We start from the raw sequence: 14,407 nt of genomic DNA, 5'->3' as shown, positions 1-14,407 counted from the left end.
ATTAAATGTTTTTAAGAATCAAAGTTCATCATCGTCTGTTCAGGTTGCTTTAACAAATACCATGAATTGAATGACTTCAGAAAACGTTATTAGGCTGGGTGTGGTGGCACATGCCTGTAATCCCAGTGGCTTGGGAGGCTGAGCCAGGAGGGTTTCGAGTTCAGAGCTAGCCTCAGCATCTTAGCGAGGCCCTAAGCAACTCAGCAAAACTCTGTCTCTAAATATAAAAAAGGGCTGAGGATTTGACTCAGTGGTTCAGCTCCCCCGAGTTCAATCCCCAGTACCAAAACAAATAAATAAACAAAACAAAAAACAACATGTGTTAGGCTGGAAGTCCAGGATGGAGGCATGTGAGCGGTGGTGTCTAGTGAGGCCCCTCCATCACAGAACTCTTCTCCCTGGAACCACAGGTGGAAGGAGCTCTCAGGGCCTCTGGTAAATGAAGACACTACGCCCACTGATGAGGGCCCTACCCTCATGACCCGATTACCTTCCTAAGTCCCCACCTGGTGACCCCATCACCCTGGGGGTGAGGATTTCCACATGTGAATTTGGAGAAGACAAAACATATCAAAAGCTGTCTCTGCTGAAATGACACTGCTGTTAATGAGCACTGGGGCAACTTGTAACAACCTCAGGGGCTGGGGCTGGGGCTGACTGGTAGAGCACTTACCTGGCATGTGTGAGGCACTGGGTTCAATTCTTAGCACCACGTATAAATTAATGAATAAAGATTAGAACAAAACCTCAGGACATGTCTGACCCTCACAGATAGACCTAGGGACAGGTCAGCCACAAGGTACTAAAAATCCACATAATGTGTTTCTTCCTGGAATTGCATGTGATTCATGTCTGTGTGGATGTCCTAAATAGTGGCTTTTGGGCACTGGCTCATCTTATGAGGAAGGAAATGTTTCCTGTTTTATAATCTAGAAAACAAGACTCAAAAAGGACAAATGATTGGCCTGAGGTCACCAGTCAGGAAATGGCAGAATTGGGATCCACAGTCTGCTGCCAGCCTTCTTCCTGCCTGCTGGGCACATACCTGTACATGCTGACACCAATCTATGGTCAGGTACCTGTGACATGGCTGGGCAGAGAAGCTCAAGAACCAGGAGTCAAGTTTGGGTGAAATAGGTGCTGGGGGTAAAGGGGCCCTTTTCCTAATGTGATCAGCTGTAGATACCACATGGTAGTGGAATGGATGGGAGGGGCAGGTGGCTGACAATAGTGATAACACTAACTCTCAGAGCGCGAGTGCTCAGTCTGCACTTGAATCACCTTCTTGGTTCGCTGGAATCCTTTCCAATCGCTGTAAGATGGGCGCTCTCTTCTGACTTTACAGATCACAGAGGCATAGACCTGAGTTCATGCAGCTGGTTGAAAGCAGAATCAGATTTCACACCATGGATATTGGAGTCCATGGCCAAGTGCTTTCAGCCACTCTGTGTTGAGAACATACAGGTGTGGCTGTGTGTATGTGGTATCTCTTATCAGCGCCACTCAGCAGTCCCTCCTGCCAACTGGGGTCCAGGGACCATCAATGATTGTTCTAGAAAGAACCAGGGGCTGGCATGGCTACAACTTCTGATCTATAGCTGAGCTTTAGAGTACAGTAATTTCTTTTTCTTCTGATGTCCCAAATGCCCATCCAATCCCTAAAGACCCACTAAACTGTTAATCTGGTAAAAAAAAAAAAAGTCTTAGGCACATCAGTGTGCTGTGTGTGTGTGTGTGGGCAGGAGGATGGGAACAGAACCAGCCCGGCAGAGCAGAGCCTGCCTTGGGCACAGGTAGCGACACAGGGTCTGGGAAGAGGGGGTCATGATCACAGCAACTGGGGCAGAGAACCCTGGGAGAAGGCGGTGGCTTTATGGCTTTACCATGGTTTATTAGCTTTCTTTTCCACACTGACTTGGTTTCAGGTGCAGAGGCCTTTTACAGGGAGAGGTTTGGAATCTTAAAACCAAAGGCCAGCAGGATGCTTTATCACTGAAGCTCGGCTGAGTGGGGAGAGCCCGGGGGCTCCACCCTCCCTGAGGCGGGAAAGAGCAATGCTGGAGGGTTGGGGCCCACTCCAGCTCAGGAGCTGTCTGCGGTGGAGCAGTTTTTAGAGACCTGGTAGAGGACAGGCCCTGCGGTCAGAAAGGGGGAAGGTGACCACTGAAGGCAAAAAGAAGTGACGTCGAGCACTGCAGTGCAGCAGTGAGAGAGAAGCGGAGGCCGAGGGAAGCCATCACACACCCTGGCCCTGCAAGACCTCCAGGATGGCACGGAGGATGGCGGCAGCTGCCACTGCTCCTGGGTCTGGCTGATCCAGCCGAGCAGAGCTGATGTAACTGGCTCTTCCGGCTCCAGCTTCCATGTTCTTGGTGGCCTCAGCTGCAGCTTCAGCACTCTGAGGGGGCATGGGAGTGGGCTTGAGGACAGGCTACCAGGCCTCTGCCCTGCAGCCTGACCCAGCGCCCTCTGCCCTATCACTGAGTGGAGAGGTCACCTTTCACTTCCTTCTAATAGAGAGGGAAAGGCACACCATTTACTGCGGCCCTGCTGTGTCCCAGGTTGGGTGTGGTGGGCTCAAGATCTCATTAGTCTCACAATCGCCTTCTGAGACAGAGACTCATCCCCATTTTACAAAGGAGGAAACAGAGGCACATGAAGGTGACTAACTTGCTTGACGTCACATGGAGATCCATGCCTGTCTCCCTGGGTGGACAGCCTGGCCTAACTCACCTTGACAGCTTTGGTCAGGACTTGTAAGAGATCAGCCCCTGGCTTCTTCCAGGCTTGGAGCTCCTGTCCTGCTGCCCACAGAGAGTCCAGCTGGAGAAAGGTGAGGAGAGAGGGGCTGAGAGGGGCCTTCCCGCTGAGGATGGCCTACAGGGCTTGTAGGCTCAAAGGCGGGAAGGAGGGTAGGGGGCACTACCCAGTACACACCATAGTCCTGTCCCCTGGCGCAGCCTTCCCATACCTGGCAGGAAAAGAGAATGAACAAGGTCTGCTGTAGGCAGTCACTTTGGAGTGGGGATAAGGTCTGGGGATAGGAGCAGGTGAAGTCCATCAACTACCTCCCCCAGAACACCCTGGGCTCTAAGGGACAGGGCTCTGGCTCACTTCTGCATGGCCTCCAGGCCGGCGTCCATGGCAAGAGACCAGGCTGGGAGGTCAGTGTTGGCCTTGAGAGGCTGGGCAGCCGCAGTCAGAAACAGGCCATAGAGCTGGGGAGGATGCAAAGGCTAAGCCTGTGGAGCTGGCCTAGGTCCTGGCCAAGCTGGCATCCTGCCCATCAGCCCTCTGCTCCTGAGGTCGCCGACACTCACCGCCCCAGAGGAGCCTCCCATCTTTTCCAGCAGCAGGACGGACAATTTGGAGAGCACCTGTGCAGGACTGGCAGGAGGTGGGCCCTCCTTCAGCCACCCCTGGATGGCTGCAGAAAGAAAGTGCTGTGAGGGATTCAGCGTGCCCCGATTCGCTCTCTCCCTGGCCTGTCGTGCTGACAGCCTAAATGTTTTATTGATTGGTCTTATTTACTGAGGGTCATCCAGTAATCACCTTCTTTTTCTTTTCTTTTGCTTTTGGTATTAGGGATTGAACCAGGAGTGCTTTACTACTGATATCCCTGCCCTTTTTTATTTTTTATTTTGAGACAGGGTCTTGCTAAGTGGCTTAGGGCCTTGCTAAGTTGCTGAAGCTGGCCTCAAACTTTCGATCCTTTGGCCTCAGCTTCCTGAGTCTCTGGGACTGCAGGTATGCACCACCATACCTAGCAAGAGTGGTGACTTCTGTGTGCTTCATTCACTCTTTTTTTTTTTAATATTTATTTTTTAGTTGTAGCTGGACACAATACCTTTATTTCATTTATTTATTTTTATGTGGTGCTGGGATCGAACCCAGGGCCCCGCGCATGCTAGGCAAGCGCTCTACTGCTGAGCCACAATCCCAGCCCCTTCATTCACTCTTTTAATCACAGACACATGAGCATGGCCCACAGGAAGCACTGAATACATTTTTCTTGAATGAGTGATGCTGGACCATTAAAAGATTTCACTGGTGTAGGCAAACTGAGAAAAACAGGGATGACAGATGAGTCTGGCTTGAATCCGTTTTTGTTCAGTGTAAGGATTCCATTTTCTTGTGAAACAACAACCTTCCACATTGGTAGTTCCTCCCTCCTTCCCTCCCTCCCTTCCTTCCCACTAGGCAAGTGCTCCACCACTGAGCTACACCCCCAGGCCAAAGTACTTTTTCTTGAGGAAAATAGGTGAGAGGGGTGCTGGGGTTCCACAAGTGACCTTATTTGGCAAAGGAAAAGGTGGCAACCCAACAACTCTCTAAATATTTTGGAAGCTACTCTGTTTCATAAAATGCCCAAATCTAAGAACCAGTGTGCCATACCATCCCGTTGTGACCCCAGAGGGCCCTGGCACCAACCTCGAGCAGCACGGCTGTGGGTGGTGCCACAGTCCCCATCACCAGCAGCCCGATCCAGGGCATTCAGGCGTTCCTCCAGGCCCAGGAGGGTGGTGCACACCCGCTCCAGCACAAGTACCATATGCTTAGAGGCTACACCTGGAAAAGGAGGACAGTGGGGCAGAGGACCACCTGGCCCTTCTCAGGACCAATCCTGTCATATGTGGGAGGGATGGGTGCCAGGATTCCTGCATAGCTCACAGCACGCTCCTGCACCCTCCGGGGCCCAAGTCAAAGCCCTGTGCCACCAATGATGCCTGCTCCTTCCCCAGCAGCAGGGTCTGGTACCTCCTGCAGTGGCGGAATCATGGATCTCCTTGGGCTCCATGGGGGCTGCCCGGCTCCGCTTCCGCCCAGTCACAGACATCTTGGCCACATTAGGCCAGGCTGCAGCAGTGGTTTCAGCATCTAGGGACAGCAGGACAACTCGGGCATAACTGGCCAGCCAGAGATCAAGCAGAGTCTGGACTCCCACCCAAACCTGGGGCCTGGCTCCCTCAGCAGCCTGGAAGAGGACTGTACCCTTTGACAAGGATGTGCTGAGAGGCTACTGTGGGGGGTGCACAGAGGGTCCCTGGGGAAAACTCAGGCGGATCTGGGGAGAGTCCTAGTACAATTCTTCCAGAGTCAAGTGAGAGAGGAGAGGGCTGGAAAAGCCAGAGGGTGCCTTCACAGGTCCAGAGCTCTGTCACAGTCAGCCTGACGGGCCTCTGCAAGTCCTGCTGGCTCCTTCCGGTGACAAGAAGCCCTGGCTTGGATCAGCCCAGAGTTCAGCTCTCACCTATCAGTTTCAGGAGGGGCTCATCCACCAGCAGGAGGGTGAGGGAAATGCCAGGCATCTCCAGTGCTGACATGAAGGTGCCCACCAGGGCGCGGGCGATCTTCACCCCTCGGCCCTCTGCAAGACAGAGCAAGGAAGTCCATGAGGGACAGGCCCTCGTCCCAGACTTCCTCCTCAGGGCACCAGGGAAAGAAAGAGAATAACAGAAAATCAGGACCTTGGAAGCTGGAGCCCTGAAGTCAGTAGGGAGATGGCCTGATTTTCTTAGGGTGTCTCTCAATAACACCCAAATTAACCACATTCTCTCGAGGTGTCCCCTCTTTGGGAGTAGTTGGGTACTTGCAGGTCTCATTTACTGATGTCCAGGTATTGTGCTGTCTTACGTAGGCTTGATTTCATTTAAACTTATAACCACCTTACAAGGCAGGTACTACTCCTCTCAATTTATGGAAACAGGTGCAAGGCCCTCAGTTATTAAGTGGCAGTGACACTCTCCTCAAGCTCGTGTGACTGCACAGTCCATGTTTTGAGCCATCTCAATATCTTTCCTCAGTTGCTTTTCTTTTCTTTTTTTCTTTTTCTCTTTTTTGGTACCAGGGATTGAACCCAGGGGTACTTAACCACATCCCCAGCCCTTTTTATATTTTAATAGAGTTGCTTAGGGCCTTGTTAAGTTGTTGAGGCTGGTTGTGAACTCAAGATCCTCCTGTCTCAGCCTCCTGAGCTGCTGGGATTACAGGTGTGTGCCGCCACATCCGGCTCAGATGCTCTTCTTATGTCCAGCGTGGGCTGGGGTGGGTCCCTTCCCAGTGTGGACTTACCCAGAGAACGGACGACAGCATCAGCCATGATGCCCAGCTCCAGGAATGAGAGACCACCGAGGTTGTTGACCATCAGAACCACAGCGGAGCCTGTGGGTGGATGTGCGAATTAAGTCCTTTGGGTACCACTGGCCCAGAGGTCTAGGAAGGACAGACAGGGTATGACAGGCTCCTCACCCGGCTGCACAGATACATGGGACACACTGGAGGCATTCGTCATGTGGTCAAGCATGAGTGTGACAATCTCATCGGCAGTTGCCATCTGTCAGAGGGAGCCAGGAATGAGCTGTGTCTGGGTGGCCTTAGCCTTGTGCTGGCCCGGGCCAGGGAGTCCACCTACCTTTACCCGGCGCACGCCAGCTTCCCCGTGGATCCCTGCAGAGAGATGTGGTCACTGCCGACCTGCTCAGGGCCTGGGGATTCACTTGTCAGGTTTTATCAAGAACTTACTAAGTGCTCAGCAAAAGGCTAGGCACTGGGAGTGCAGAAATGGACAGAATAACGGAGACGGAAATGGTCAGAACAATAAAAGACACACAGTCTCTGCTCTGGGGGAGCTACAACATGGAGGTAGCCAGGGACCCAAGTGGCTCTAACTGGAGGCAGTCATCAGTCATGCCAAGACCTCAGGAGGCTGACACCCATCACTTTGGACACCTGGGATGACAAGGGAAAGCGTCACAGCTGCAGCCTGGTGTCCCTGACAGAAGGGCTGCATTTGAGCAAGGGCAGGACCGGGAATGGTGTGAGAAAAGGAAAGTGGGTGAGGCACAGAGTCGTGGCTGGATCCTGGGGTGGATGGTGAGCAGGAAGAAATCAGGCAGGCCAAGCCAGGCTGGGCCTCAAGTGCCCACTTATGAATACTGAGACCACCTAGGGGACAGCTCTAGGAGAGTAGAGAGGACTAGGAGGATGGCTCAGGGCTTAGAGTGGGCAAAACCCAAGGCAGAGGAGCAGGCAGGGTTGGGAGTGGGGTGGCCACAGACTTACCTAGACCCAGCTCCAACTCATCGGCCGCAAGCTCGAAGGTGGGTTTGGAGCCAGGGACACTGCAGGAGGACAGACTCACCCCCAAGGTACCTAGGAGAGTGAGACACAGAGGGATGGCTGTTCTGCTCTCAGCCTCGGCATCATGATGGGCAGCCACAATGCCATAGAAGCCCTTGCTGAGGCGTCCTCTTCTCTGTCATATCTCAGTAATGACAGAAAACCTAGCTCTTGTACCCAAGGCCACCAGGCCCTTCCGTCCATTCCTAGGGAATAAATGGAAAACCCTCCATGCAGCTGACAGGAACTTTCTTATGTCCCCAGGAGTGTCCCTGGCCCACCCCATCCCTGGGGTCATACTCACCCATGCTTTTGGTGACCTCGCTCACCCGCTTTGCAATCTCCTCCAGCCCCACACCTGCCTCAGCCAGGGCACCTGCCACCTGCAGTCACACAGGTCCCCAGGGGGGCAGTCACTATACTACTTGAGGCTAGACTATGGGCTGGGGGACAGAATTCTTGTTGGGGTCCTAGGATTTCCACAGTCACCTGGCTTATCACATTCAGGGCAGAGTGTCCTCCCCGACTTAATGTACTTGCCCAGAATCTTGAAGACTTCCAGGCTGTGGGAGCCAGGAGGAACTTTACCCAGAGAGACAGAGGTGACTTGTCCAATGGCACCAGTTGGTGACCAGTTTTCTTAGAGTTTTCTCCCACAGAATATTATCCACACACCCATCCATCCACATACTCACCCACCCAATTTTGCTATCTATTATGTGTGAGGGAAACAAAAAAAGAGGAGTGAGCCACAGTCGCTGCCTTCAGGAAACTCCGCCTGGAGACGGGTGGGGAAGAAGGTGGCAGCGTCACAGGAGCACTGAGCGCCTCCTAGCCAGCAGGGGCTCTGCAGCCAGCAGGGAGAGCTTCCCAGGCGGGGGACCTCAGAGCTGAGGCTAGAGACGGCAGGGTTGGCAAAGCCACAGGAGGCTGGCCAGGGAAGGAGCCGCCAGGCCATAAATACAGTGCGAGCAAAGCCTCAGAGGTGAGCCTGGCCCAGCGGGCACAGAGCCTGGGGCTACCAGAGCATGGAGGAAGGCAGGGAGGCTGGGAGGTGAAGCCAGGGGTGAGGGTCAGAGAAGAAGGGCAGGAGTGTGGTGGGCACCTGACCAGGAGCTTGGGCTGACTCTGGTAACCCAAGATGTTTTCAGTGAGCAAACACTGGTCAGATAGCACTTTTTTGGGGGGAGGTGATATTGGAGATTAAACCCAGAGTGCTTTAGTACTGAGTTATTTCCTCAGCCTTTTAATGACATTTTTAGACAGAGTCTTGCTAAGTTGCCTAAGTGGCCTCAAACTTGTGGTCCTCCTGCCTTCGTCTCCCCAGTCGCTGGGATTACAGGTGTGCACCACTGCACCTGGCTTTGATACACATTTTTGAAAGACACCTCTGATGGTACTGTGGAGAGCCGACTGGCCAGGCAGGAAGCAGGGGGAGCCTGGTGAGGTGGGCAAGTCAGATGAGCCCTGAACCAAGGCAACGCAGGAAGGGAGCGGGGAGAAGGTGCTAACACAGGCGTGGAGAGGTGCCAGAACAGGGCCACCACCTGGCTGAAGGGGCGGGAAGCGAGGGGGATGGGCAGTGCCTGCACTCTGGACTTAGGTGCTGAGGGATGGTGGGCCTTCCTGGGTCAGCGAGGAGTGAATGGAAAGGTCTAGTTACCAGATGCTGCCCAAAGGGACAGTGGCCAGTCTCAGTGCCCTGGGTGGGCGCTCACCTTGTGGATAAGCACTGTGCCACAGAGGCCTCTCCGGCCGGCCTTCTTCAGGACCGTGAAGGCACTGTCATCCCCGATGACCACCATTTCCACAGGGATGCCTTCTGCTCGGGCGCGTTCCCGGGCCAGGCCAAAGTTGAGCCGATCCCCAGTGTAGTTCTTCACAATGAGGAGGGTCCCCGCTGCAGGAGCAGCCAGCAGAGCCCTCTCAGTGCCGACCCTCATCCCACCCTCAGGGTGTTCCCCCCCTCCGCACCCCTTCCCACACACCAGCCTCACCTGTGCCCGCCTGGGCCACAGCCCTGATGGCCGCCAGGATGCTGCCCACGGCTGGGGAAGCGAACACGGCTCCTGCGATGACTCCTGTCAGCATCCCCTTCCCAATGAAACCTGGAGACCAGGAGGTGTGGAGTGAAGACGCTGGGTGGGGACTGTGTCTGCCGTCACTGTCCCTGGGGCTTCCCACGTGCCTAAGAGCTATGGTTGGTGAGCCCTACTGTGTGCTTGTGCTGAAAGATCCCCAGATCTTCACATGGCTGACACCTTCTCAGGGGTCATCTTGGAGAGGCCTTTCCTGACCTCTCACCCCAAGGCAGTCACCCCCTCTAGAGGCTCGCTGGTCCTCACGCTGTCCTATGGTCTTTCTATGTCCCTTTGCACTCTCTGTGTTTACAGGTCTGCCCTAAGTGGGATCTAAGCTCCATGGAAGCAGGGACCATGTCTGTCTGGCTCACTGGGGTACCCCTAGTGTCAAGGACAAGGCCAGGCACACAGCGGGCCCACTGATGTTGGCTGAGTGAATGAACAGATTTGCTGAAGAGAGACAGGAAAGGTACAAATGACACAAAGCCTGGGCAACTGCTTCCAAGAGCTCTCAAGCAGGGCTCATGTCCCTGGCTCCAAACAGAAGAAAACCCAGGTTGTCCCTGTGTGGGAAACCACAAAGTGGGGTGCAGAAGACGGGTCCTGCTCTGGCTAGACAGTCAGGAAGGGGTGGGCCAGCTGGGCCTGGAAGGCCAGGGAAGTTCACAGAAGCACTGACCTCAGGGCTACAAGAGCCCAGGGGTTCACCTGCCCAACCTCATGCTCCCGAGATATAGAAATCAAGGTGCAGAGAGAGGCTATGGCTGGCCCAGGTCTGAGCCTGAGGGAGGTAAGTGGGAACCAACCCCTGTTCCGTACCTGGCCTGTACCTCATACCAGCATCGAGTCCTCAAACCCAGCATACTCACCAGCATGGGCAGGCTCGTGGCCAGAACCCCCGCCTGACAGCAGTGCCACCCGGCCCTTGAGGCTGTCCAGGTCAGAACGGAGGGCAACACGGTGGCCCTGCAGGAGCTGCAAGTTGGGGTTGCATGCCACCAGGCCAGCCAGGGCATCATCAGCACAGCCTGCCACCGAGTTCACCAGTTTCTTAGAGGACTGGGAGAGAGGAGGAGGGGGAGGTTCAGGATGTGGTCAGCAGGGATACCTGCAGCCTTCCTAGGCACTGGGCTACACCAGAGATCTGCTCCTGTTCGCTCAGGAGCTCCAGGGTGACCACAGGACTATCTTGAGTTGGGCCACATTTGACCTGGTAGATGTTAGTCTCCGACTTCCCTTTTTAATTTGTGACTTTTTATTCAGTGCCAAGTTCATTCACTTTTTGCACCATGACTTCAATATAAAGAAAATGGGGGAGATGAATCCTCAGTATACAAAACTGAAGAAATTGGGGCCCAACACCTACTTTAGTCAAAGGAGATGCCTTGGGCTGAGGCTCCTGAGGGGAAGGGTCCAGGCAGGCACCACACCTACCCAATGCTCTAATGCAGGCCCGTTGGCCTGGGCTCCTGGTGGGCCAGGCCCAGTGCTGGGCACTGCGTGTAAGGAAAGCAGAGTGCTGATCCCGCCTCAGTAGAAACAGAGACCATCTCCATAGGCTGCACCAGGGGAAGGCACATATGCCAAGGGAGCATAGGAGAGGACCTCAGCTCCTGAGGACAAACTGGAAGTCTCTGTGAAGGGTACGGAGGAGACAGGCAAAAGGGAGTGGGTCCTGGGGGAGGGAGGAGGCGGAGGGTATCCAGCCACAGCCTGGGAGTGTGAAATAGTACGGTGGCTCCAGGTGACAACTTAGATCATCCTGAGCAACCAGGGGCCTGCAAGAGAGGTGTGCAGGGCCCCCACAGTAGCTGCTTGGTCATGGGCAGTGTTAGGAGGCAGGCCGTGGGCAGGTGGAGCTCAGGAGCTGATGGCGGGGTACAGGGAGAGGTGAGCAGTGTGGGGCTAGAGTGGTTGGAACCTGGGCTCGGCAGACATGTGAGAACTCAGTGAAGATACATTCTTGTTCTAAGTCTTCACTGAGCCACATCCCCAGTCCCTTTTATTTATTTTGAGACAGGGTCTCACTAAGTTGCTTAGGGCCTTGCTAAGTTGATGAGGCTGGCCTCAAACTTGCAATCCTCCTGCCGCAGCCTCTGAGTTGCTGGGATTACAGGTGTACACCACTATGCTGGGCCAGAGCTCAAGTCTTTCTCTTCAAAACAGAGACTTACTAGACTTCAGCAAAAGCTCAATAAAAAGCAGCTATGCCCCAAACAGGCCCTGAAAGCAGGAGCCCGCTGAGCTAGGGCTGTGGACCTGAGATGAAGCTCCTGCCTTTGTCCTCAAGAGACTGGGAAAGGTGGCCTAGTGTGGGCCCAGAGAGGCTCTCAGCGCCACCTTGTGGTCCAGGGGCAGCCTGCAGCTGATTTAGGTCCTAAGGAGCCACGTTTCGGGCCTCAGCTCCTTCTGAGGTTGCCAGCACAGGTTGTTTTCCTGCCCACAAGTCTTTTCCTGGGTCCAATAAGGACCAGGTCCACGATGGCTGCTTAAAGATGAGGTCACTAGAGAGCAAGCAGAATAAGAATCCCGCTGCATCTCCCGGGCAGGAGCTGAGCCAGGCCTGTTTCTAAGTGCTTCTGAACATTTCCCTGTTAATCTGTGGAGGACGGATTAGCCCAAGGAGGAAACTGAGACACAGTTAAAAGACTTTGCCCAAAAGTTACGCAACAAGCAAGTGTCCAGGTCTTCCTGGCTCCAAAGCTGGTTCCCTTTTGGCCATAACAGGCTGCTTTCTCAAGTGACTGAAGGGAGGTGCAGGGTGACAGGTCTTGCCCTAGAAAGGGCATGGATATGTGGCTCTTAGAGCTTACTAGGGTCTGGGACATACAGTAAAGTTGGAAGCTGGGTCAACTCCAAGCTCAGCTTCCAACACCACTATCCTCCAAGAATCTGTCTTAACCACCCCTCTATCAGAGCCAGAGAAGGGCTTAAGGACCAGTGCCATCTCTGGTTCCCAGAGACCTAAGGGGATGAAAAGGGAAAGGAGATCAGGCATTATGAAAGAACAAGAGAACTCTGGTCTGATCAACACCTCACAGACAGTTGGTAGCAGGCTTTAATCTGCTGTTCTGCAGATGAAGACAAAGAGGCTCAGAGAGGTCAAGATTTCTGTAGAAGGCCACACAGCTGGTGGATGGCAGGCTAAAATCTAAACTCAGATCTGTTTAATGTTTGCTTAGGTTCAGATGAGTTTTAGAGTGGGCTTGGAGCAAAGGCCCAGAGCTTCCCGTATCATAAACCCCAGCTGTGAGACCAGACCACATGTGGTTCAGGAATAGGCACAAGGTCATACTTCCTGATTCCTTTTGTGACTAGTACAGCAACTATTACAGAGCAAGTAACTGTTAATATTCTAAATGTACAACCCAGGCCCAGACAGAGAGGTTTCAGAGGGGCTTAGAGGTAAGCCTCAGGCCTGGCTAGGACCAGTGGCCTGATCAAAGGGAGGGAAGCAGAGATCAGGCCCTGAAAGAGGATGAGCCTCTCTTTTAACCTCCTAAACTCAGGAGGCAACAGTATTTCTTCTGTCAGGGCATAAGGAATTCCAGGATGCTCAGGACAGGGAAGCCCTACTGCTTCAAGATCACCATGTTTTCCCCTGCCCTGGCCTCCCACCCCCAGGACTCACCATGGTGGGGAGGCTCTGAAGCAACCTGCGTCCACACTTTTGCACTGAGCTGCTGTAGGATGGACAATCCTATGGGTGTCACCACGGTCTGAGCACAGTGGAGGTGAAAACAGCACCTATGGGGACAGGCTGCTGAGTTGAATGGCACAACCACTCCTCAAGTGCCTCAGGAATTAGGGAGCTGCCTTAGACTTTGATCCAAGTTCAAACTCTAGTTCGTGAGCTCCGGATGGAGAACGGCATGGGGTTGACCAAGGTTCACACTCATGCTTGGCTGCCAAGAGACAGATCGATCTGCATTGGGCACGGTGCTGCCTTTATGTCCAGGAGCAGTGCGCCCACCTCCTAATCAAGGAGCAAAGTTACCCACAGAGTAACTTCATCACTTACATGGGCATAGCTTATGGTGAAAAAATTACAAAGGTCTTCACACACTCACTCTTGTTTTCCTGGGCACTACACTAGGAGAGAGCCAACTGTGTGACCCCATTTTGTTTCTGGGAAACAGAGCTCTATCTAGTTCCTTGTCCAAGTGTACTGGTGTTTGAGTCAGGCTCAAACGTACGTCTACAGTCTTTTTGTAAAGCCTGTGTTGCTTCTACTGATAATTCAGTGCTCCATGTCAGGTGAGTCCTGCTGTAGGAAACCCCATGTGTAAATCACATACCTCAGCTCATCCTGGTCCTGCTGTGTCTTGGGGTCACCCAGGTTCACTGTGCACACCTGCACTGAGAACAACCCAGACCTGGTTCTGCACCTACATCTGCCTCAACTTACTGGGGGGGGGGTCTTAAAACCATTTTCTCTCTAAGCCTCAGCTTTCTTATCTTTGAAACATAAGTTAGCTCCTCTCTGGCATTCTGCATGTGCTGCAAGCCACAGCTCCTCCTACTCTTTGGGGAGCCTGTCTGATGTGGCCTGGCCTGAAGGCTGCAGGACTGACAGCCATGCCCTCCTGGGTCATTAAGGGTCTCACCGGTGAAGTTCTGGTTTGGTGTCTGAGGTCAGAATTCGTACAACTGGGGTGGGAGGGGGCTCTAATAATGCTGGGCAAGTGTCTTAGTGGACCCTTCAGAGTGTGAAGAATAAAATACCCAGGTGAGCGTCCTGGTGGGTCCTAGGTGAGGCGGGGTAGGTGTCCTAAGGCCAGGTGGAGACTTCAGCTGGATTCAAGAAAACAGAGTTAAGGGTGCGGTGGTGGTGGGGGTTCTACTCAGGATCCCTGTGCCTTCCCTCCCTTATCAGGGCCTTTGCATTCCTTCCGGCTCCAAAAGGGGTTCAGCAATTTTGGAGCAATGAATGGAGAAAAGAGGACGGAGTCTGCGAAAGGACGAGGGTTGAGAATTGCGGCCAGGGGTCGGCGGGCGAGCTCCGAGGACGCAGGGGACAATGGAGCACCTTTCCAGCCCCCTCACCCCGGTCTCGGCCAGCTCCGCAGCAAGTGGGCTTCGCTAGGGCCCCCAACGCTTCACCCTCATCCGGGCACTGCGAGCTCCGGCGGTAAGGGACGGGGCGGAGCCCCGGGAGGTGGAGCTTCCCTTGGTTGGCTGCCTTGGGCTGCCGAAGTCCTCCAAGA

The 14,407-nt window shown here is 53.9% G+C and overlaps 2 protein-coding genes across 5 annotated transcripts in view; both read right to left on the bottom strand.

Moving 5' to 3' along the window:
* CD5 (CD5 molecule) overlaps positions 1–14,407 on the bottom strand; it is a 244,353-nt gene that overhangs the window by 64,482 nt on the left and 165,464 nt on the right. The window lies entirely within an intron of this gene.
* Positions 2,218–14,351, bottom strand: TKFC (triokinase and FMN cyclase). 4 transcript variants are annotated; one of them, XM_081311613.1, is made up of 19 exons: positions 14,247–14,321; positions 13,926–13,994; positions 12,832–12,947; positions 10,070–10,259; positions 9,117–9,227; positions 8,838–9,019; positions 7,424–7,502; positions 7,063–7,152; positions 6,413–6,447; positions 6,250–6,334; positions 6,073–6,162; positions 5,252–5,368; positions 4,759–4,878; positions 4,432–4,569; positions 3,321–3,427; positions 3,115–3,218; positions 2,938–2,971; positions 2,734–2,823; positions 2,218–2,398 (listed from the first exon to the last, which is right to left on the bottom strand). In XM_081311613.1, exons 3-19 carry the CDS (start codon positions 12,832–12,834, stop codon positions 2,237–2,239), a joined length of 1,737 nt encoding a protein of 578 aa, XP_081167739.1. In that variant the 5' UTR covers positions 12,835–12,947; positions 13,926–13,994; positions 14,247–14,321; the 3' UTR covers positions 2,218–2,236. The 4 variants fall into 4 exon arrangements, with proteins under 4 accessions (XP_081167739.1, XP_081167740.1, XP_081167737.1 ...); XM_081311614.1 differs by lacking the exon at positions 13,926–13,994 and adding an exon at positions 13,499–13,554 and having other exon boundaries at positions 14,247–14,297; XM_081311611.1 differs by lacking the exon at positions 13,926–13,994 and having other exon boundaries at positions 14,247–14,351.

Source organism: Spermophilus citellus (genome assembly GCF_964194105.1).
Source record: "Spermophilus citellus genome assembly, chromosome: 2".
In the NCBI taxonomy this organism is placed as follows: Eukaryota; Metazoa; Chordata; class Mammalia; order Rodentia; family Sciuridae; genus Spermophilus; species Spermophilus citellus.
The sequence above is the reverse complement of the archived record's forward strand: the minus strand, read 5'-3'. Positions and strand labels throughout refer to the sequence as shown.